Source organism: Muscardinus avellanarius, assembly GCF_963383645.1.
Source record: "Muscardinus avellanarius genome assembly, chromosome: 15".
Classification (NCBI taxonomy): domain Eukaryota; kingdom Metazoa; phylum Chordata; class Mammalia; order Rodentia; family Gliridae; genus Muscardinus; species Muscardinus avellanarius.
In genome coordinates, this window is record NC_137801.1 from 20,565,060 (window position 1) to 20,590,071 (window position 25,012).

Genomic DNA, 25,012 nt, shown 5'->3' on the forward strand with positions numbered 1-25,012 from the left:
TAAGTAGCTGAGGCTGGCTTTGAACCTACACAATCCTCCTGTCTCCCAAATGCTGGGATTACAAGTGTGCACCACTAAACAGCTCCCAGCCCTTTTTTAAAAAATCATTTAATTTTATTTTTGGTATTGAAATTTTTTGAACCCAGGGACATTCTCTGAGCTATACCCCAGTCCTATTTTATCTTTTATTTTGAAACACAGTCTCACCAAGATGCTGAGGCTGACTGAGAATCTGCAATCCTCCTATCTCAGCCTCCCAAGTACTGGGATTACAAGCATGTGCCACCAGGCCCAGCTAAAAATTATTTTGTTTTTAAACAGGGTCTTTCTATGTTGTTAGGCTGGCCTCATCCTGCGATCCTCCTGTCTCAGCCTCCCAACTACTGGGACTACAGGCATGCGCCACCACACCTGGCACATTTTTTAATGAGGAAGAAGTGAGTTCCCAGTTATGGCATACAAGGTCAGAGTGAAACAGACCACTGAACAGTACACACTGCATGTATTTGGTTCAGCAAGGGGGACCTAAACCAGTCTTCTAGGGCCATCGATATGGTAAGAGAGCTCTGCAGAGGAGTCACTAGAAGGACATCGGAAGAAACAGGCAGAACTTTGAAAGTCAAATGTTTCCAGGAATGAAGGCTCTATGAGCCCAGGACAGAAGAGATTGAGGGCACAACCAAATTAAGACAGAAAGTAAGTTCTAGCTGGGCATGGTGGCACAGGCTTGTAATCCCAGTACTTGGGAGCCCAAGACAGGAGGTTCACAAGTTTGAGGACAGCCTCAGCAAGTAGTGAGACCCTGTTTTAAAATAAAAATAAAATGGGGTTGGGAGTGTAACTCAGAGGTAGCATGCCCCTGGGTTTGATGCCCAGTCACCCACCCCCCACAGACACATCTATTCTGTTGCTCTTCAAAGACATCTTCAAACTTTGCACAAAGTAAAATAAATTCACAAGGGCTTCCTAAGCAGTGTTTGACTTACTTAACATCCTTCTGTGGAACTCCAAATTTATTCTTTTTGCATAGGACCTGGCCATGATAAAGTCCCACCAAGGCCTTTGATTCTCTGGTCAGTGCAAGCTCTCCAAATTTCTGCAAAGTAAAAAAGAACAAGAAAAGGTGGAAGCTCGCAGCCTCGGTGACACGGGTCCCTTCGGTCTGTCCTCCACAGAGCAGAGGCGATGCACAGTGTGGGTTCCTTGGGGCCCTTGGGTCTCAGTGAGGCCTGTGCTGGAAAAGTCTATCTCCCACTAACATGTCTTTCTTTACTGTCTTCTTTCTTTCTTTCTTTCTTTTTGGTGGGTCTGGGATAGAACCCAGAGGCATTTGACCTCCGAGCTACACCCCCCAGCCCTATTTTTTATTCTTTATTTTGAAACAGGGTCTCGCTGAGTTGCAGAGGGCCTCACTAAGTAGCTGAGGCTGTCCGCGAACCACAATCCTCTGGTCTCAGCCTCCCAAATGCTGGGATTACAAGTGTGCGCCCCCATGCCCGGCTTCTTTACTGTTTTCATCTGGAGCAAGAGACTACTGTTTGGAAAAGGGTTTTTGATATAACCAGGCTCTTGGATTCTTTGCTTGTGTGGTATTGGGAATTAAATCCTAGGGCATTCTATCTCTGAGCTATATCCCTAGCCCTATTTTTTTTTTGGTATTCTTTATAATTTTTATTTATTTACTTATTTATTTATTGGTGGTACTGGGGATGGAACCCTTCTACCTCCGGGCTACACTCCCAGACCTATTTTATATTTTATTTGGAAACAGGGTCTCTTAAGCCAGCGCGACTGGCTTTGAACCTGCGCGATCCTCCTGTCTCTGCCTCCCAAGCGCGGGGATTACAAGCGTGTGCCACCACGCCCGGTGTATTCTTTATTTTGAAATGGGGTTTCACCGAGTTGCAGAGGGCCTCACTAAGTGGCTGAGGCTGGCTGCGAACTTGCAATCCTATCGTCTCATCCTCCCAAGTGCTGGGATTCTAAGTTTGTGCCACCACGCCGGGCTCTCTCGGAATCTATAAAAGTATTCATTTGCTACAACAAAATCAGCTGTGAAAAAGAAACCACCCAAGTGATAAAGTTTGAAAAGATGCTACTCTGCTCCTGCTCTTCCCAGTCGGGGCCTCATTACTGAGAGCAGGTCCACACAGCTGCAGGCCACCAGCGTCCTCTCAGCAGCTGCTTGTTCACTGAGATTAATCACAAGAATGGGAACCACAGGAAGAAGAAAAATCCTGATTAGGCTTTGGGGCATTTTTTTTTCAACTCGAATGCTTTTGGATCTTTGGTTTTTCTGTTATAATAAAAAACCGGAAGAAAATTTTACCTGTGATTCAGCAAGATAACCAGCATCGCTCCCTTGCTCAAGTCCAGTCTTTACAACCTACAACACAGAAAGCACTTGTTCAGTGTTGGACCAGACTGGTGAGGTGCATGATAATGCTTACGAGAAAACTGCCAGTGCTGTTAGCTTTCAAAGGCCTCAATGAGCCCGGATTTATGAAGAAGAGCAGGACTGAGTCCCTGTCTCAGCCCCCAAGTTCTGGCACAGTACTGGACCACAGGCGCATCACCATTCCCAGACACATCTTCTTTATATTTATAGCAAAGAAGAAGTCCTTGGTACTGACAGTGGTTTTGTCTAAGGATAGAATACAGCCATCCATTTGGTTTCAACTACTCCTTAGTCAATGTCATATATATATATATATATAATTTCTTTTTTTTTTTTGGTAGGAATGGAACCCAGGGGCATTCTACCTCTGAGCTACATTCCCAGCCCTATTTTTTTTTTTTTATTACTTATTTTGAAACAGGATCTCACTAAGTTGCAGAGTGCCTCACTAAGTAACTGAGGCTGGTCACAAACCTGTAATCCTCTTGTCTCAACTTCCCAAGTACTGAGATGACAAGTGTGCGCCACCACGACCAGCTCAATGTCCAATATTTTACTGGCTTTTCTCTGCTGATAAGACTTAGGGTCCTTTCCTGCTTCCTTACTAATCACTTTAAACTCATCAACCAGTGAATATGTATAACATTGTTTTCCCCAAAGATTTTACTTCCATGAGTTGTCAGAGCTTGCTGTATTCTTATTTTGGAAAGTAGCAAAATTAATTTTAGTGCAGGCACCTGTGGTCCATAATGGCAAGGAAGAGTCCTCCTCCACAGGGGAGAAAACCCGAGAAGGTGGGAGGACAGGGCAAGACTCACCTCAATTATTTTCAGAGGTGCAGGATAAAGGCCTCTGGTCTGTTTTCGTACTTTTTCTTCCACTGTTTTGTAAATCTGTTGCCTAACAAATGGAATACTCATGGCGTACCCTGTCAGTTCTGTAAGGTAAAAATGCTTTTAGATGTTACTGGAAAGAGCCCACCCTCCCTTCAACTCCATATAAATATAATAATTCTAGCTACTGAAAGTGCTGCTCTTTACTCTGATATGCATGATCTAAGTGTCAACCACTGTTCTAAAAATGCTTTAATTAGTTGATAAGTATTATACTTTGCATTAATGTTTAAACTTTTCCAAAATAAAAAGTTTTTTTTTTTTTAAGTATTGGAGATTGAGTCCAGGGGCATTCTACCTCCCAGCTACACCCCCAGCCCTTTTTATTTTTTGTTTTGAGACAGTCTCACTAGGCTGATGAGTTTCACTACTTGGTGAGGTTGTCCTTGAACATGTGATCCTCAAGTCTCAGCCTCCAAAGTACTGGGATTATAGGCATGTACCACCATACCAGTCAGTAAGTTTTTTTCTTTAAATTGTTTTAATTGGCTACCTTAAATTGACACTATGGCAGAGTTATGACACTCCTTAAGGCTGGCTTTATGCTTACAGTAAATAATGCGTTCACCTCGTCCTCATTCTTAATCTAGAGCAAATTAAACTAACTGCCCAGGAAGAAGCTTCGCCCTGTTCCTTACAGCGATACCCACTTTCCATCAGTCCCTTGTTTTTCTTTAGAGAGATCTTCTTATCAGCTATTCCACTGGCAAAAGTGACTGCAACTTCTTCTAGGTACTCAATCGTCCGTTCCTCTGGAGTTTTTATTCCTGGCCCTGTAAAAAATGATCACAGGAGACTGGAATGCAAATGGCTTTAGATCAGTCCCAGACAGGCGAAAACCTAGGCATGCCAAAGACAAAGGCTCCAGCACAGCCCCTCCTGCAGACGAGGCGCCGGCAGGGCCAGAGCCACGGACGCGAACACAGGAGGGAGACAACACCGCGCAAAGGTGCAACGTCGTGCTCAGAGAACGAGGTTTCAAGCCAGCGTGGCTCACACCTGTAACCCCAATACTTGGGAGGCTAGGACAGGAGGATTGCAAGTTCAAGGCCAGTCGCAACAACTTAGTGAGACCCTATTTTGAAATTAAAAAATAAAAATAGGACCAGGGGGTGTAGCTCAGAGGTAGAATGCCCCTGGCTCCAATCCCCAGGACACACAAAAATAAAAACAAAAACAAAACATAGTCCTAAACCCTTTCAGTCTGACTCCACTTCTGTACAATGTCATATGTCTTCTACCATTTGTAAAGACACTGGCTGCGTGAGGGGGCTTTAACTAACGTCCCAGAGAGGGACGAGCTGCTCTTAGGGGAACCGGTCATCTTCTTGGAGGATATGTGATGCTCTGGCGCATGGGCTGAAGCCCAGACCTGGTCACACGAGGATGCTACTGGAGGAAAGTGAAACCAGGAGTTTCTGTGGGCACACACCACAGGTCAGAAGCCAGAAGAGCCCGCGTGCAAAGCCGGTTCCCATGGAATGTTTCCAGTGTTCTCTAAGCGAGAACTTTCAGTCATGATGTTCCGTACAAAGTACTTCAAGGCAGAAGGGGACCTGCAACAAGTGTGTAACTGATATCCTACTCAAGGTCCTGGTCAGCTTTTGAACCTCTTGGAGCCGGAGAGAAGAGTGAGGCTTGGGCTGGGGGTGGCTCAGTGGTGGAGAGTATGCTTAGCAGGCCCGAGGGCCTGAGAGCCACCACAGAAATGCACGCATGCGCACACTTAACAAAAATGCACAGTGCTGTGAAGAGAGACCTCCACTCAGCTCTCATCTAAAGTCTGCAGCTGGGGTCTAGAGCAACCTCAAGCAGTATTCTGGTACTCAGGCAACCAAATCCCAAGAGAGGGAGGAACCAACTAAAATACACGCCGATCCCACCCTTAAGACACTTGAGACTTTGGTCCTGTGTGGGGAAGGAGAAAAAGAAGCAAGCTCAAACTTCTGAATGGCAAAAGTACAGACTCAAGGTGGCGAGGCGGCCTCCTCCCGCCAGGAGGCTGAGGCAGTCCCGTGAGGCAGGCACCGGCGGATCTTACAGGGGACTCCTCAAAGTACTGTTTTGTAGATGCGAGGAAACCACCTGGGGCCAGAGCAAGAACTACCAAAGAGGCACGAAAAGACAGGGGAAACCACCCCGCCAGAGGCGGCCAGCCCAGGGAAGGGATCCAGAGACAGAACAAGAGACAGCATTAGCAGATGCAGTGAGAATACGGCTGCAAACTGCAATACTGCTGCCCCTGATTCAGTCCCCAGTATCACAAAAAGAACAAGAAGAAAAAAGAAATACATTCTTAAAATGTACATGTGAAATTCACATGTATGTAAAAGTCCATGTGAAATAATATGCCATTTGAAGATAGACTGTGATATATCAAAGCTGAACACTAAAATCCCTAGAGCAACCATTAAAGAGGAAAAGCAAGAAAAGGGCCAGTAATGAGCATGAAAAGGACCAATCCAACGGGCAGCAGGAAGAACCAAGGAGCAGAGAAGCGACGAGACGCAACAGGCGGCATTAAATGGGCTGACGTGCGAGCGCGGCTGGCGCGCCGTGGAGGAAGGTGTTCACAGGCTGAAGGTGGACTCGTCACACGGGACCTGCTCAGCCGCCGTGTAAGGACGAGGACGCCGGCACTACTGCTGTGAGAAGGTGCGAGCGGACGCCCAGCGTCCCTCAACAGTCCTGCGGTCAGAAATTACAGTGGAAGCTGCTACCATCAGCGGAATCCCTAAATGCGACGGCGACAATGGGATCCCAGGGCGGCAGGGACCACGTAGTGGCACTTGACTGCCAACCCAAGGTGGTTACTGTGCCACTGGCGGAGCCAAAGCAACAGCCAGACAGTCTGACTTGTGGCGACCTACGGCCCTGGCCAGGCGACCACGGTGCCCTTAGGGAAGAAACGGATGGGGAGTCTGCCAGTCTTAACTTCCCCTGTGTAGGGAGAAGAACCCAGGTCTAGCAGACAGAGAGTAATCTGAATCACCAAAGAATCAAGACCCCCAGTGACTTCCTAGAGATGGGCCCGTTCCCAGACCCAGAGGCTCCCGAGTGAAGGGAGGCTGGGGAGACTCCGCTGTGCATCCTTCCCCAGGCTTCCCCCAAGGCACCCAGGGTCATTTGTGCCGAGAGGGAGGCGACCAGGCTTTGCGGGGTTACTCGACACTGGTTCTTCACGGATGCCGACTGAAAGCTGCACTGTGGAACTCGTGGGGACCCTCCGGTAGTTCTTTGACTTGGGGAGTAAGGGCTCTCTCTCATAACGGGATAGGCCAAGTGAAAGCCACTAAAACTGTCTCTACCGAGGCAACAGGAAACCGAAAGCACCAAGCGCCGCCACAGTCCTGGCGGGACTGCAGAGACGGTGCCCAGGGAGGATGCAGGGCCCGCGGCCAAAGACAGGTAGCTAGGAACAGGAAATCCAGATTATAGGCCCAAGCATATGGGGACGGCTGATTTTGACCAAGGATAATAGGTAGTTCACTGAGGAAGAACAGTTTTCTCAATAAATGGCGCTAAGACATTTGACTCTTCATATGCAAAAATTAAGAAAAAAGGAATCCGTACCTCAATGTCATATATAAAAGTTAACCTGAAATGGATCACAGGTCAAAATGTAAGAGCTAAAATTAGGAAACTTCCAGAGGAAAGCATAAAGAAAAATCTTTGAGATACTGAGTTAGAAAAAGATTTCTTAAGATATAATGCCAATACCATGATCCACAAAAGATTTCATTAAAATTAAGAATTTCTTTCATAAATAAGGAAAGAAAAGCTACACATTAGGAGAAAACAGCTGAGGATGATGAACACACAATTCAGAAGAGTAGATTGATCCCTAACAGAACTGTACGGAGGAAGCAGCAGCGCGCAAGTGTGTGTCATTTATTATTAACACTCTCAGGCTGGCTGTTTCATACAGGTTTATTATATTATTAAGACACGTCACCAGGTGTGGTGGCCACACCTGTAGTCCTGGTACTTGGCAGCTGACACAGGAGCATGTTCAATGCCAGCCTCAGCAACTTAGCAAGACCTCTTTTCTTTCTTTCTCTTATTTTTGGGGTACTGGGGATTGAACCAGGGGCATTCTTATTTTTGTTTTGAAACAAGGTCTAGCAAGGTTGCTGAGACTGTCCTCGAACCTGTGATTCCCCTGATTCAGCATCCCAAGTACTAGGATTATAGGCCTGTACCTTCATGCCTAGCTGTGAGACTCCTTTTCAAAATAAAAAGTAAAATTGGACTTGGGATGTAGCTCAGGGGTAGAATGCCTTTGGGTTCAACCCCTAATACCCCCCAACTATATCTATATATCTATATCTATATCTCTCTCTATACACACACACACACACACACACACATATATTTCTGTACTTTTTTTGTGTGTGTGGTAATGGGAATGGAACCCAGGGGGTGAATCTTCTACCTCTGAGCTACACCCGCAGCCCTATTTTTTATTCTTCTTCATTTTGAAACAGGGTCTCACTGAGTTGCAGAGGGCCTCACTAAGTAGCTGAGGCTGTCTGCGAACCGCAATCCTTCTGTCTCAGCCTCCTGAATGCTGGGATTACAAGTGTGTGCCACCACGCCTGGCTGAATTCTGTAATTCTGATGTCCAAATTATGAATCAAGTAAAACTGGAAGCAGGATAATATGTTGAAAATATTTAGTATTAGTTATTTTAGAAGATCACACTCCTCAAAATCATGACTCATTTCTTAGTAGTTTCAGTTTCTCTCTGAATGATACTGAAAACATAAACTCTTCCCGAAAGCAAGTACGTTTCCAGGGGTTGCTTGGGGACATGCTAGCACTTACCTAGGGGCTCCACCAATTGGTCGACCAGTCCCATTTTCTTTGCTCTGTCTGCACGAATGTTTCTACCGGTCAGCATCATGTCAAAAGCAGCAGGCACGCCCACCTAACACGCGAGCAGGGGTCGGAGTGTGGGGAAAGGAGGGTGACAAGGTACACAGTCATCAGATGAGCAGGTATGACGGTGCAAAATGTCAAACCAGATTTGAATGGCACTTATCAGTAAGTGAAACTTTGCATACTAATACACATTTAGGTTTGAGGATTAGACACTTCTAGCTGAAGCAAAAAATGTCTCTATCTTTTCTTTTAATTCAATATGTAAGATTTCTGTCTTACGGAATTGATAAGGTGAAGAATTAATCTCGTGTTTCCTCAGATAGTGTCTTTTCTATAATTTATATCATATTTAAAGTTCTTATATTGGAATTATAGCCGAGACTGAGAAACCTGAACATTCTGACAGTCTTTAGAAAGAATTTTAGGATTAACAGAATTAGAACTCAGGGCTGAGACAGGAGGATCACAGGTTCACAGCCAGCCTCCGCTACTCAGTGAGGCCCCCTGCAACTTAGTGAGACCCTGTTTCAAAATAAAGAGTAAGCCGGGTGTGGTGGCCCATGCTTGAAGCTGAGACCGGAGGATGGTGTTCGCGGACAGTGAGGCTCTCTGCAACTCACTGAAACCCGGTTTCAAAAATAATAAAGGATAAAAAATAGGACAGGGGGTGTAGCTCGGAGGTCGAATGCCCCGGGTTCCATTTCCCCAGACCCACAAAAAAAATAAAAATAAAAAATAAAGAATAAAATAAAGCCGGGTGTGGTGGTTCACACTTGTAATCTCAGTCCTTGGAAGGCTGAGAGAGGAGGACCACAGGTTCATGGCCAACTTAGTGAGGTCCTCCACAACTCAGTGAGACCCTGTTTCAAAATAAAGAATAAAAAATAGAGCTGGCGGTATAGCTCGGAGGTAGAGTGCCCCTGGGCTCCATCCCCAGGACCACAAAATAAAAAAGCAAGGAAATGCCAGGAATAAAAACCCGTCATTGCTCCTACCAACTCCTATGTTATTTGGTTTCTAAATTCTCCAGTGTGCGCCTATATTGTGTTTTGTACGACAGGAAACAGATATAAAGAGACTCTTACGTATCAACACTCTAAGTTCACAGAGAGGCGGTGGGGTGGGAGGGGCGGGGTCTTAAACTCACCATTTTGGGCAGCCTTTGGGTGCCTCCTGCTCCTGGCAAAATCCCCAGCAAGACTTCAGGAACACCCAAGACTGTTTTCCTGTCTTTTGTTGCTATCCTGTATTGGCACGCGATGGCAAGCTTCAAACAAACCAAAGGGAATGTGTCCTTCATTAATACACGAAGCGTGCAAACGAGGGCCTCGCGCACGATACATGCTCAGTGTTGTTTTCTTTTCCCTTCCTTCTTTTTCAACACGTTCCAGTCTAGTAAAAGCCTCTCTACGATCTTCCATCTTATTTACCGTCTTTACTTATTCGCTAGAAACTTAAATGTAGAGTACGATTTAAGAACGAGAACACGGATCAGACTTGTGAATCTTTGCCCTGCAAATTGAGACCAGGTGTTTAGAACCGAGCAGGACCTCGGAGATGCACTCCACATCGTAATGTGCGTCACACCATGGCTGACTTGCCCTGTGCCAAACAATTAAGGATTAAGATCTATCCAGAAGTTTGATAACCAAAAAGAAAGCTGATAATCCTCTGAAAATATTTTCCAGGCCAAACAGCAGCCTAAAGGATTACAGCGGGAGGAGCCCACCACGAGCTGGACGGTGTGTGGACGGCTCTGGGAGACATCCTACCTCAAGCCCTCCTCCCAGGCAGGACCCGCTGATGGCAGCCACGACGGGCTTGGGGGACTTCTCGAGCTTCTCAAACAATCTCTGTCCGTCCTGTGATATAGTCGTTGCTTCTTGAGCGGATTTACAAGCAGCTAACATGCTGTAGTAATCAGAAAGTGAACAGAGAAAAGGAAACAGGAAACTCTAGCTTGCCTCATCCAAGACTTCACCTACTATATACTTAGCCCAGCATATATCAGTATTAACAATGAGTCTTCGAATAGAAAACAGCCGGGCATGGTGGCGCACGCTTGTGATCCCCGCGCTTGGGAGGCGGAGACAGGAGGATCGCGCAGGTTTGAAGCCAGCCGCGCTGGCGTAAGAGACCCTGTTTCCAAAAATAAAATAGGTCTGGGAGTGTAGCCCGGAGGTAGAAGGGCTCCCAGGAACCCCAGTACCACCAAAAAAAATAAAAAAAGAAAACAAAAAGCAGTACACAAATTATTTTCACTCCTATAGCAATGATTAGATCGCAGTTTTGTTTATAAGAACACACCCTGGTAAGGATTTTTGCTATCAGATTAAACAGCAATCAAAATGATAGCGCCATGCTTGTAATCCCCGTGCTTGGGAGGCTGAGACAGGAGGATTGCATGGGTTCGAAGCCAGCCTCAGCTACTTAGTGAGGCTCTCAGTAACTTAAGTGAGACCCTGTTTCCAAATAAAATATAAAATGGGTCTGGGAGTATAGCCCGGAGGTAGAAAGCCTCTGGGACCTCTAGTACCACCACCAAAAAAAAAGATAGCACCACAATGACGACGAGCTCCCAGGATGTGCAGGGCCTGAGGCTTTTAAGGAGGTCTGCTGAGCCGGCGCGGTGGCCATGCTGGGAATCCAAGGACTGGGAGGCTGGGACAGGAGGACTGCAGTTGGAGGCCAGCCTCAGCTACTTTGTGAGGCCCTCTGCAACTCAGTGAGACCCTGTTTCAAAATAAAAGAATAAAAATAAATAAATAAAAGAATAAAAATAGGGCTGGGGGTATAGCTCAGAGGTAGAATGCCCCTGGGTTCCATCTCTGTGCCACCAAAAAAAAAAAAAAAAGGTCTGCTACAATAAATAAAGCTGTATTTATTCCACCCACTTCACCTTGAGTTAAATTTGCTACTTTGTTTCTAAACTTTTCTTTTTTTGGCAGTGGTAGTACTAGGGATTGAACCCACAGGTTTTCTACCACTGAGCTTTGCCCCACACCCCTTTTTATTTTTTAAAATTAATTAATTTTATTAAGACAAAACAAATTTATTTTTCTTAAATTACTGTAACAAGATTATTTTTTTATTTTGAAACTGAGACTCACTATATTGCCAAGGCTGGCCTCTAAACTGGGATCCTCCTGTCTCAGCCTCCCAAGTATTGGGATCAGTCACACGCCGCTGCACCCAGCTTCTGAACACTATGAAGATCTGGATTTTGTACTTTTGACTCGGGACTGGTATTTTCTGTCATTTTTTACAATAAGAGTTTCTCGGCTGGCCTTACAGAAAATGCTCATCCGTCGCTATGGGTATGTGCAGCTCCTGCCACATCTGTCAGCGTCTCACTAGGCTCAAATAAATGACCTACCAGAAAAAGCTGCCATGTAATTTAATTTTTCCGAACATTTATAAATTCTAATTATTATATATAAAAATGGGTACATATTGTGGAGCAAGGCTTAAAAATACACAAATATGGCTGGGCATGTTGGCATAGGCCTGGAATCCCAGTACTTGAAAGGCTAAGACTGTAGGGTCGCGGGTTCAAGGCCAGCCTCGGGAATTTAGCAAGACCCGCAGCAACTTTGCGAGATCCTGTTTCAAATTACAAAAAAAAAAAAAAAAAAAAAAAATAGGGCTGGGGGTTTAATTCAGAGATAGAGCATCCCTGAGTTCAATCCCCAGTCCTCAAAAATAAACAAGCAAAAAAAAAAAAAAAAAAAATCCCAAAATTCCACAGACAACTTAAATTTAAATTACTAATCTATAATCCTTACTACCACTATCTAAAATACAAAGAATAATACATGTGTGTGTGTTCACACGCGCGTGCATGTGGGTGTTATACTGGAGAGTGAACCAGGGGTATTCTACCTCTGATTTTTGTTTTGTTTTGTAGTACTGGGGGTGGAACCCAGGGGCTTTCTACCTCTGAGCTATCTCCCCAGCCCTATTTTTTATTCTTTATTTTGAAACAAGTTCTCACTAAATTGTAGAGAGCCTTGCTAAGTAGCTGAGGCTGGCCTTGAATGTGCAATCCTCCTGTCTCAGCCTCCCATGTACTGGGATTACAAGCATGGGCCACCACACCCAGCTCCCATCCTTTTTATATTTATTTATTTATTTATTTACTTATTTATCTATTTTTGATAATGGGGATTGAACCCTGAGACATTCTATCTCCCATCCAAGTTACGCTCCAATCCCCTATTTTGTGTGTGTGTGTGCGTAGTGCTGGAGATTGAACCCAGGGGCATGCTACCTCTGAGCTACACCCCCAGTCAGCCCAATTTTTTTTTTTCCAGTACTAGGGATGGAACCCAGGGGCACTGTACTTCCGAGCTAAACCCCCAGCCCTAGTTTTTAGTCTTTTTATTTTTGAAACAGGTCTCACTGAATTGAGAAGGGCGTCGCTAAGTAGCTGAGGCTGTCTGCGAACCAGGATCCTCCAGTCTCCGCCTCCTGAATGCTGGGATTACAAGCGTGATGGCACAAGCGTGTGCCCACACCCAGCTCCTATTTTTTAATTCTTTACTTTGAAACAGGGTCTCACTAAGTAGCAGAGAGCCTCAGCTACTTAGTGAGGCTCTCAGCAACTTAGTGAGACCCTGTTTCCAAATAAAATATACAAAAGGTCTGGGAGTATAGCCCAGAGGTAGAAAGCCTCTGGGTTCCACCCCCAGTACCACCAAAAAATAAATAAATAAATGAATAACAAAATAATTTAAGCAACAAGTCCCTCTATTTATCAGCTTTATTTACTTACTTATTTATTTTGGTGGTACTGGGGATGGAACCCAGGGGCTTTCTACCTCCGGGCTACACTCCCAGACCTATTTTATATTTTATTTGGAAACAGGGTCTCTTAAGCCAACTCAGGCTAGCTTCGAACCTGTGCGATCCTCCTGTCTCAGCCTCCCAAGCGCAGGGATTACAAGCGTGCGCCTCCACACCCGGCTATTTGTCACTTTATTATATTTATGAAGATATACTTAAAAATTGCTTTAGAAAATTTACTTCTACCTTCTTTTAATGAGAGGAATTATTAGGCCTTAGAGATGTATTACTGGCCAAGGGAAAAGGTAAGTTCAAGGCTCCCATAACTTACTTGATATCAGCACCTGCAACAAAGCAGCCGGGCTTGGATGAGATGAGGACAGCACTTCTGATCTGGTCATTACCCCAGATCTCATTCATTACTTCTATGAATTCTGACTGTACCTCTTTATTCAGTGTATTTACCTGTCAAGGGGAAAGAGATAAATCCAGGTTTACATTTGAAGGACCAGGTGCATACTATGTTATTTTGATTATGGGAAGTGTTTATTAAGCAGACTGTTAAAAGGAAGAAAGTGAAGCAGAAACTAACAACCCCAAGGTTCGCGTTCAGGCGTGTTGGGCCGGCTACCGGCACTCCTGCCTTTAATAACCGCCTACTAGAGGGGGAGCAAGTTCATATTCCTAAGAGTTTGAATCCTGTAAAATAAGTCGACAAGCATTTATCTGCAAGGACAAATCTGTATGTTAAGGAAAGAAGAAATTAAAATTAGACATATAATACTCTCTTAATAAGTGTTAATTATTGAAGCTGGATTAAATGTGGTTTTGCGTTTGGAGTATGAATGATTATGTTCAGAAAAATACTCAATTTGGGAAAATTCTGGAAAACTATCTTAAGCTCGACTCACTGGTGAGTGTTAAGTTTTAACTCCCGTGAGAGGCAAAGGCTGTTGTTATTAACTTGTGACAGCTGTCAAATGCTTCCGTCGAGGGCCTCCCATTTCATCTAGGTCTCTGGTTACAGGATTTTGTTTTTTTCCCATACTGGGGATTGAACTAAGGGGCATTCTACCTCTGAGCTATACCCCCAGCCCTTTATTTTTTATTTTGAAACAGGGTCTACATTGCTGAGGCTGGCCTCAAACCTGTGCCCTTCCTGTCTCAGCCTCCCAAGCACTGGGATTACAGATGTGCACCACAACACCTGGCTGGTTACAGGCTTTTGCCTTTACACTGACTTGAGATAGGAGAAGAGCACGGGCTCCTGCGGTAAAGCTCTTCTTGGCAAAGGGTGGAACAATGCCGCCTGCTTTGCTGAGGCTGCCGAAAACAAAACAAGCTCCACTTTTGCGTAGAACTTGATCTTTAATGTGAATTGCATGGAGTCACTCAGATCCCTCGGGAAGCTTCAGAGCCAAGGGCCCAACCTACTAAGAATAAGTGAAAGTCGATTTAACGATCTCCTGTTTAAGCTAGGCGCAGTGGTGTACACTTATGATTCCAGTACTTGGGAGGATGAGACAGGAGATACCCTCAGCCACTTAGTGAGATCCTGTTTCAAAATAAAAAAATAAGCCAGGCGTGGTGGCACACGCTTGTAATCCCAGTACCTGGGAGGCTGAGGCAGGAGGGTCACAGGTTTGTGGCCAGCCCCATCTACTTAGTGAGGCCCTCCACAACGTACTGAGACACTGTTTCAAAATAAAGAAGAAAACAATAGGGCTGGGGGTGTAGCTCGGAGGCAGAATGCCCCTGGGTTCAATCCCTAGTACTACTACAAAAAAAAAATTTAAAAATAAAATAAAAGCTAGATATGGACACATCTATCATCCCGGTTTTAGGGGAAGCAGAGCTGGGAGAATCACAAGTTTGAGAAGAGCCTGAGTAACTTACCAAGACCCTATTTCAAAATAAAAAATACGAAGGGCTGAGGGTATAGCTCAGAGTTCAATCCCCAGTACTGACTCTCCCCCCTCCTGTTTAATGTGGGCAAGGAAGCTTCAATTTTTATAAACAAAGCTTGTACTTTCTTATTTACTAAGTCGGACCTCCTCAGTCTACACTGCAACAGAGGCTAGTCTTATTAACCCTTGACAATAACATAAGAAGGAATTATTTTCTTCCTTCCTTTTTTATTTATTTATTTTTTGGGTGGTACTGGGGATTGAACCCAGGGGCATTCTACCTCTGGGCTACGCCTCAACCCTATTTTGTTTTTATTTTTTTATTTTTTATTTTATTTATTTTTTTTTTGTGGTACTGGGGTTCCTGGAAGCCCTTCTACCTCTGGGCTACACTCCCAGACCTATTTTTACATTTTCATTTTGGAAACAGGGTCTCCTAAGCCAGCGCGCGCGGCTGGCTTCGAACCTGCGCGATCCTCCTGTCTCTGCCTCCCAAGCGCGGGGATTACAAGCGTGCGCCACCACGCCCGGCTATTTTGTTTTTATTTTGAAACAAGGTCTCGCCAAGTTGCTGAGGCTGACCTTCCTGGCTTAGCCTCCCAAGTGCTGAGATTATAGGTGTGTGCCGTCACACCTGGCTCAAGAAGACTCAGCTTCAGAAGACTACTTTCATTAGGCAGTTTGTCAAGCTTTAATTTAATTATTAAACTGTAAACTCGCCGGGCGTGGTGGCGCATGTGGTCCCCTCGCTTGGGAAGCGGAGACAGGAGGATCACGCTGGTTCGAAGTCTTAAGAGACCCTGTTTCCGGGTGTATTCATTCAAGTCACCCCTGCATGCCAGTCTGGTATGGAGCTGTACCTATCCTCTGTATCTTTCTAATAAACTTCTTTAAATCTTCAAAAAAAAAAAAAAAAAAAGAGACCCTGTTTCCAAATAAAAATATATATAATATAAAAATAGGTCTGGGAGTATAATCTGGAGGTAGAAGGGTTTCCAGGAACCCCAGTACCACCAAAACAAAAAAACCCCTGCAAACTCATGTGATAGGATTATTGCCAGATTGCTAGTTTTCTTCCCTCTTCAGGACTGGATTCATGAATGTAATCAGTAGAAATGAACTGCAGAAAGTTAAATGAGTTACCTTTGAATTGGGTGAATTAATTCGAATAACTGCCACGTTCCCTTTGATTCCATAGTTAATATGGTTTCTGGCTAAAAAGAAAAGGAAAATTTATTTGTAAACATGTTTATTGCAAACTAAATCTAAAAAAACAATGTAAGTAAGTCATCAAGAAATTAGACTTACCCAGCGAAGCAGAAGACCCTGTGAAGCTGCGGCAAATATAACCTGTAAAGAAAGGGTATTTCAAAATTAATTCTTTTGCAAAACAGATTTTCTGTAGCACCTGTTAGATACAGCAAAGCTGGAATTTACAACAATAACAACCACCACCTCCAAATCAGAAAATGTGTTCTAAGCCGGGCGTGGTGGCGCACGCTTGTAATCCCAGCATTCGGGAGGCTGAGTCAGGAGGATCGCGGTTCGCGGCCAGCCTCAGCTACTTAGTGAGGCCCTTTGCAACTCAGTGAAACCCTGCTTCAAAACAAAGAATAAAAAATAGGAATGGGGTGTCGCTTGGAAGTAGAATGCCCTGTGGTTTCATTCCCAGTACCAAAAAAAATTAAAATAAAATAAAGTAGATGAATGAATCCTCCAAAGCAGATACATCCCCAGATCTTATAAATATGTTAGGTTACATGGCAAAAGGGGATTGAAGTTGCAAACAGATTAAGGTTGCTAGTCAGCTGACCTATATAGGGAGAATATCAGATTATCCAAGTGGGTTTAGGGTAATCACAGAGAAGAAAGAGAACCAGAGCGATGGCTCCGAGGATGACTTGGCCCCAAGATGCTGAGAAAGAATCCAGGCAGCCGGCAGCCTCTGAAGCTAAAAGAGGGAAGGCACCAGCGTCCAGAACGGACCGAGGCCTGTGGGCACCTTCGCTTGTAGCCTACTAACACTCATTTTGCACTTCTGACCTCTGAAGATGAACATCGGCACTGCTGCAGACACTAAATTTGTGGTACTTTATTACAGCAGTAATAAGAAACAAATACATTAAGCAGTAATTAAACTACTAAGCAATCCTTACTGTCAGATCCGTATTTATTCCAAATAAATCCCTGCGGGTTTCCAGCCGCATCTTACATTTTTCTGGAAGAGATGAACTTTCTAATATTATCAAAAGTAAAATTGAGAGCAACAGTGGCTACTATAAATTAAACATTCTAAGTCATAATTTGCTATTTTAAGTATTTCTAACTGAAAACATCCATGCTACATGCCACCAAGAATATTTCTATTTTTAGAAAACAAAAACCAGCCACTCTCCTCTTTTTCCTCATCCCTTCACTGGTTTAGCTTCTCCAACATGACGATATAAAGCTCTGGACATGATTACAGACATCTTGATTGTAAACTACCATTTGTAACCTGAAACTCTGCAGGACAAAGTCAAGACATTACACTGAGCATGTTTTATTGGCCTCTGATACCCAGACTGTTTCATAAGTGACACTGGACATGTATGCATGTATACAGGTTTTTTTGTGTGTGTGGTACTAGGGATGGAACCCAGGGGCTTTTCTACCTCTGGGCTATACTCCCAGACCTATTTTATACTTTATTTGGAAATAGGGCCACCACGCCTAGCTGCCCTCCGCAACTTAGTGAGACTCTGTTTCAAAATAAATAATAAAAAATAGGGCAGGAGATGTAGCTCAGAGGTCAAATGCTCCTGAGTTCCACCCCAGACCCACAATAAATAAATAAATAAATAAACCTAAATGTGTTTGTAATGCTACTTTTTTTTTTTTTTTTTTGGTGGTACTGGGGGTGGAACCCAGAGGCATTCTACCCCTATTATACACACACACACACACACACACACACACACACACACACACATATATTTTTTTGGAAACAGGGTCTCACTAAGTTGCTGAGAAGCTCACTAAGTAGCTGAGGCTGGCTTCGAACCTGTGCGCTCCTCCTGTCTCAGCCTCTCAAGCACTGAGATTATAAGTGTGCACCACCACACCCGGCTGCTTTTTTTTTTTTTTTTTTTTTTTTGGTGGTACTGGGGTTTCTGGAAGCCCTTCTACCTCCGGGCTACTCTCCCAGACCTATTTTGTACATTTTTATTTGGAAACAGGGTCTCCTAAGCCAGCGCATGCGGCTGGCTTCGAACCTGCGCGATCCTCCTCTCTCTGCCTCCCAAACGCGGGGATTACAAGCGTGCGCAACCACGCCCGGCTTTTTTTTTTTTTTTAACTATTAAAGGCTCACGTCTACCCTGCTCTTATCCAAACACCTTGGTGGAGGCAGTAACCACGTTGTTCTGGAGGAAGGCCAGGGTCAACATCTCTTAATTACAAGTTTCATGAGAATAAAAAGCCTGCTTATTTCCTGGTCTTTCGTTCATGGTTCACCTTAAACCATTTCTCCTATGCATCTCTTGAATGTCTGTCTTCTTTTCTCTGCCCATATCTTTCAAATCATGTTCCATTAACTTGGGAAAATGATTTCTCTTTCCTTGGTTCTAAAAGTAAAAACAGCCAGGCATGATGGCACACGTTTGTACTTGTGAGGTTAAGACAGGAGGATCGCAGGCTGGTGGCCAGCCTCAGCTACTCAGTGAGGCCCTCTGCAACTTAGTGAGACCTTGTTTCAAAATAAAGAATAGAAGCCAGGTATGGTGGTGCACTCTTGTAATCCCAGTACTTGGGAGGCTAAAATAGGAGGATCCCAGTCCACAGACAGCCTCAGCTACTTAGTAAGGCCCTCTGCAACATAGTGAGACCCTGTTTCAAAATAAAGAATAAAAAATAGGGCTGGGAGTATAGCTCAGAGGTAGAATGCCCCTAGGTTCAATCTCTAGTACTGGAAAAAACAAACAAACAAAAAAGCAAAATAAAGAATAAAAAATAAGGCTGGGGGTGTAGCTTGGAGGTAGAATGCCCCTGGGTTCAACCCCAGTATCAAAAATCAAAATAAAATAAATGAAAGGGTATAAGTCTTAATGTAATATCAAACATAATATTCTAATATCTAGCGGCTCCTTCTAATAACACTAGCTTTCCCCAACTACGCTATTTAATCCCTAGTTCTTAGAGCCAAAACCCTTTTATTTTCAATTTTCGTTGAAGTATACAGCATTTGGACTACATCAGTGGATATATGATTCTGGAACATACAAACACAATTTAGTAGAGAGCGCCTTCTTTAGGAGTACTGTTAAGAGAAAGGAAAAGAAGCTTCAGGTCCCCAGCAACCTCTCAGGAACTGTTCCTTTCCTGTAGCTTGTGACTACTTCTCTTTCTCTGTGCCTATTCTCCCACTCTCCAAATTCCTTTCCTTCACTTGCTCAAGAGAAATTATTTATTCATTTTTTGTACTAGATACTGAACCCAGGGGCACTGTACATCTGAGCTGTACATGTGAGCTGTACAAGCATACACTGTACATCTGAGCTGTACAAGTGAGCTACACAAGCATACACTGTACATCTGAGCTGTACATGTGAGCTGTCCAAGCATACACTGTACATCTGAGCTGTACATCTGAGCTGTACAAGTGAGCTACACAAGCATATACTGTACATCTGAGCTGTACATGTGAGCTATCCAAGCATACACTGTACATCTGAGCTGTACATGTGAGCTGTACAAGCATACACTGTACATCTGAGCTGTACATGTGAGCTATCCAAGCATACACTGTACATCTGAGCTGTACATGTGAGCTGTACAAGCATACACTGTACATCTGAGCTGTACATGTGAGCTGTACAAGCATACACTGTACATCTGAGCTGTACATGTGAGCTATCCAAGCATACGCTGTACATCTGAGCTGTACATGTGAGCTATCCAAGCATACGCTGTACATCTGAGCTGTACATGTGAGCTATCCAAGCATACACTGTACATCTGAGCTGTACAAGTGAGCTACACAAGTATACGCTGTACATCTGAGCTGTACATGTGAGCTATCCAAGCATACACTATACATCTGAGCTGTACATGTGAGCTATCCAAGCATACACTGTACCTCTGAGCTGTACATGTGAGCTGTACAAGCATACACTGTACATCTGAGCTGTACATGTGAGCTGTACAAGCATACACTGTACATCTGAGCTGTACATGTGAGCTGTACAAGCATACACTGTACATCTGAGCTGTACATGTGAGCTGTACAAGCATACACTGTACATCTGAGCTGTACATGTGAGCTATCCAAGCATACACTGTACATCTGAGCTGTACATGTGAGCTGTACAAGCATACACTGTACATCTGAGCTGTACAAGTGAGCTGTACAAGCATACACTGTACATCTGAGCTGTACATGTGAGCTATCCAAGCATACACTGTACATCTGAGCTGTACATGTGAGCTGTACAAGCATACACTGTACATCTGAGCTGTACATGTGAGCTGTACAAGCATACACTGTACATCTGAGCTGTACATGTGAGCTATCCAAGCATACGCTGTACATCTGAGCTGTACATGTGAGCTATCCAAGCATACGCTGTACATCTGAGCTGTACATGTGAGCTATCCAAGCATACGCTGTACATCTGAGCTGTACAAGTGAGCTACACAAGCATACACTGTACATGTGAGCTATCCAAGCATACACTGTACATCTGAGCTGTACATGTGAGCTGTACAAGCATACACTGTACATCTGAGCTGTACATGTGAGCTGTACAAGCATACACTGTACATCTGAGCTGTACATGTGAGCTGTACAAGCATACACTGTATATCTGAGCTGTACATGTGAGCTGTACAAGCATACACTGTACATCTGAGCTGTACATGTGAGCTGTACAAGCATACACTGTACATCTGAGCTGTACATGTGAGCTGTACAAGCATACACTGTACATCTGAGCTGTACATGTGAGCTGTACAAGCATACACTGTATATCTGAGCTGTACATGTGAGCTGTACAAGTATACGCTGTACATCTGAGCTGTACATGTGAGCTATCCAAGCATACGCTGTACATCTGAGCTGTACATGTGAGCTGTACAAGCATACACTGTACATCTGAGCTGTACATGTGAGCTGTACAAGCATACACTGTACATCTGAGCTGTACATGTGAGCTATCCAAGCATACACTGTACATCTGAGCTGTACATGTGAGCTGTACAAGCATACACTGTACATCTGAGCTGTACATGTGAGCTATCCAAGTATACACTGTACATCTGAGCTGTACATGTGAGCTGTACAAGCATACACTGTACATCTGAGCTGTACAAGTGAGCTGTACAAGCATACACTGTACATCTGAGCTGTACATGTGAGCTATCCAAGCATACACTGTACATCTGAGCTGTACATGTGAGCTGTACAAGCATACACTGTACATCTGAGCTGTACATGTGAGCTGTACAAGCATACACTGTACATCTGAGCTGTACATGTGAGCTATCCAAGCATACGCTGTACATCTGAGCTGTACATGTGAGCTATCCAAGCATACGCTGTACATCTGAGCTGTACATGTGAGCTATCCAAGCATACGCTGTACATCTGAGCTGTACAAGTGAGCTACACAAGCATACACTGTACATGTGAGCTATCCAAGCATACACTGTACATCTGAGCTGTACATGTGAGCTGTACAAGCATACACTGTACATCTGAGCTGTACAAGCATACACTGTACATCTGAGCTGTACATGTGAGCTGTACAAGCATACACTGTATATCTGAGCTGTACATGTGAGCTGTACAAGCATACACTGTACATCTGAGCTGTACATGTGAGCTGTACAAGCATACACTGTACATCTGAGCTGTACATGTGAGCTGTACAAGCATACACTGTACATCTGAGCTGTACATGTGAGCTGTACAAGCATACACTGTATATCTGAGCTGTACATGTGAGCTGTACAAGTATACGCTGTACATCTGAGCTGTACATGTGAGCTATCCAAGCATACGCTGTACATCTGAGCTGTACATGTGAGCTGTACAAGCATACACTGTACATCTGAGCTGTACATGTGAGCTGTACAAGCATACACTGTACATCTGAGCTGTACATGTGAGCTGTACAAGCATACACTGTATATCTGAGCTGTACATGTGAGCTGTACAAGCATACACTGTACATCTGAGCTGTACATGTGAGCTATCCAAGCATACACTGTACATGTGAGCTGTACATGTGAGCTGTACAAGTATACACTGTACATCTGAGCTGTACAAGTGAGCCACCCATGATCACTTCAATCCCCAGGGCCCGTTTCTCTAATGATGTACTTCCGACTCGCTTCCCCACCAGTTAAATCCGTGCCATCTGTATTTATCACTCTTCCTTCTTGTATGTGCATCATGGCTCCAACATTTCCCACAAAACCTCACCTTCAGATTCCAACTACAATGATCTTTTCCTCCACGGCTTGCCTTTTGATCTTTATTTTTTACATTTCTGTCCTCTCCTGCTGCATCTGTAGCAGGTGTTTTGCCAACTAAGTTATGATTTTTTCCAATATCACTTCCTAGTCACCATCCAACAAAAAAATTTATTTTGGCTCCACATGTGCTGTGCACTGTACTAGGAACTTGGATACATCTAGATACTTGGGGTGAACAAAAAATGTAAGAAGTAACTGTCTTGGTGGATATTCTAGGACTTCAGCTATAATATCTAAGAAATGGTTCTTAGTGGAGATAAAGAGGTAAAAATAGACCTGGTATCAAAGGGGTTTGCCTGTAAAAGAGAATCCTAGTGGGAAGGGAAGCAGAGGATGCGTTTTTCTAAACAGAACAAAGGGCCCAGTGTGGTGACACACGCTTATCATCTAATCCCAGTACTCAGGAGGCTGAGACAGGAGGCTCCCAGGTTTCCAGCCAGTCTCAGCTACTCAGTGAGACCCTGTTTCAAAATAAAGAATTAAAAATAGGGATGGGAGTGTATCTTGGAGGCAGAATGCTCCTGGGTTCAATCCCCAGTACAATAAATAAATAAATAAATAAATAAATAAGTAAGTATATGAGAGTGAAAACAGCCTGACTTGGAATACTGTTGGAAAGGATGATGTGGAAAGACAGACAAAAACTAAGAAACACAAATACATAAATAAGAAGGAAGAAGAGAAAGAGAAAGAAGAAGAGGAGGGAGGAGGAGGAGGAGGAGGAGGAGGAGGAGGAGGAGGAGGAGGAGGAGGAGGAGGAGGAGGAGGAGAAAAGTCAGAGTGAGCATGCACTGAGATTGCAATCCCCCCCCCCCCCGTGGTACCGAGGGTGGAACCCAGGGGATTTTCTACCTCTGGGCTACACTCCCAGACCTATTTTTCACTTTATTTGGAAACAGGGTCTCACTAAGTTGCTGAGAGCCTCACTCAGTAGCTGAGGCTGGCTTTGAACCTGTGCAATCCTCCTTTCTCAGCCTCCCAAGAGCTGGGATTACAAGTGTGCACCACCATGCCTGGCTTTGAGATTGCAATGATAAAGATAAAATATCTGGGCCAACAGGTAGGTGCTCATTGGTCTAAAGGCATTTTAATCCTTGCCCACTAACTTACCTTAGCTATAAACACCATCCCCCTCTACACACACAGTCACAAAACCTCTTTTAAATCGATGGAGGCAAAAGGCAAAGAGAAAATCAGTAAATGCACAAACATATTTAGAAAAGAGTTCCAAACCACGGTCAACTAAATCAAGTCGAAGTACAAGGTAACTTTGCTTTTGGAATCTGGCCTTACCCAATACCTACCAGCAAAGCTCACCCACTAGTAGCTGGATGAACTTTAGCCTACATCTACTGAGCCAACAAAAAAGACACCTTTGGCCTACTTTTAATCATCTTTGTATGCGACTCAAAATGCCTAAAGATCACAGAAGGGTATAATCAGTGGAGTTGGACTGTGCTGACACAAATTTCAGATTTGAAAATGTCACTTTGGTTACAATCAATAGCTTTTCTCAAAATTGGACTCTGGGAGAAGGGATGGGAAATGAGAGTCAAATTTAAAAAAGGCTGCATTGTCTACCAAGGCTTTTGGCCTCGAATTCATTTCCTGTGAACTCATTTTTACCACTGACATATTTAGGAGTTTAGATATAGGAGGACTGAGAATTCAACAGATATTATGGTCAAGATGTGATTTTTCTTTGATGGCTGTATTAAGAATGACAGCATGTGTAGGGCAAGAATGCTCTAAAACTTCAGGAATTACAAGTCAGGTTCGAGAGAATTTAGTCACTTTCCGGTAAGTCAGTCTCATTCATTGTTTGGCAATGCCTTGGCAAACTTTCAGGGCAAAGAATCATTCTGCTGGGTATACATGGTAATCCAGGTGTAAAGGTAATTTTAACTTTACTTACTAGATTATTTTTTCAAATTTACAAATTGCTATTAAAAGAGACAGTTAACTATAGTGAGCTATATTTTCTTATTGGTGAAAAACAATGCAAAAAATATATTTACACGTGCATATATTTCTCTTTTTTTTGTGTGTGTGTGTATATGGTACTAGGGATTGAACCCAGGGGCTTTCTACCTCTGAGCTGTAACGCTAACCTTATTTTTTTATTTGGAAACAGGGTCTTACTAAGTTGTGGAGGGCCTAAGTTGCTGGTGAGTCTGGCTGTGAACCTGTGATCCGCCTGTCTAAGCCTCCCAACGTACTAGAATTATAAGCATGTGCCGCCATGCCCCACTACATGTGTGTATTTATTTCTATTCAAGGCTGTTTTTTTCATTACACATGTAAAATAGATAAATTACTTTAAAAATTCTCAGATGTACAGGATCATAGTTTTTCAGGGCTGAAAATAGTTAATAATAGCTAAAATTTACTGAGCACTTATTCTATGATAAACTGCTTTATACTTAGCATTATTTCTTTAGGCCTCAAAAAGTGGTTGTATTCTCCGTCTTATGAAACGAGAACATAGATATAGAGCTAATTGCCTAAGGTCACCAGAAGGCAATAGATTCACACCCAGAAGTCAGACTCCATGTTTATAATGTTTTTAATTACTCTGCATGTTACTTCTCATACAAAGAAAAATGATAGTCTCAATCATTCATTTTACA

The 25,012-nt window shown here is 43.7% G+C and overlaps 1 protein-coding gene across 1 annotated transcript in view; it reads right to left on the reverse strand.

The window, feature by feature from the left end:
• The window catches only part of HADHA (hydroxyacyl-CoA dehydrogenase trifunctional multienzyme complex subunit alpha), a gene marked incomplete at both ends in the record, with an annotated part of 42,842 nt that overhangs the window by 16,170 nt on the left and 1,660 nt on the right, over window positions 1-25,012 (reverse strand). The window contains 10 exons of the mRNA XM_080711176.1: window positions 987-1,096; window positions 2,330-2,386; window positions 3,217-3,335; window positions 3,942-4,064; window positions 8,119-8,221; window positions 9,323-9,442; window positions 9,948-10,086; window positions 13,292-13,425; window positions 16,011-16,081; window positions 16,176-16,217. Coding sequence (XP_080567302.1) covers window positions 987-1,096; window positions 2,330-2,386; window positions 3,217-3,335; window positions 3,942-4,064; window positions 8,119-8,221; window positions 9,323-9,442; window positions 9,948-10,086; window positions 13,292-13,425; window positions 16,011-16,081; window positions 16,176-16,217 — 1,018 coding nt within the window. The remainder of the gene's footprint in view (window positions 1-986; window positions 1,097-2,329; window positions 2,387-3,216; window positions 3,336-3,941; window positions 4,065-8,118; window positions 8,222-9,322; window positions 9,443-9,947; window positions 10,087-13,291; window positions 13,426-16,010; window positions 16,082-16,175; window positions 16,218-25,012) is intronic.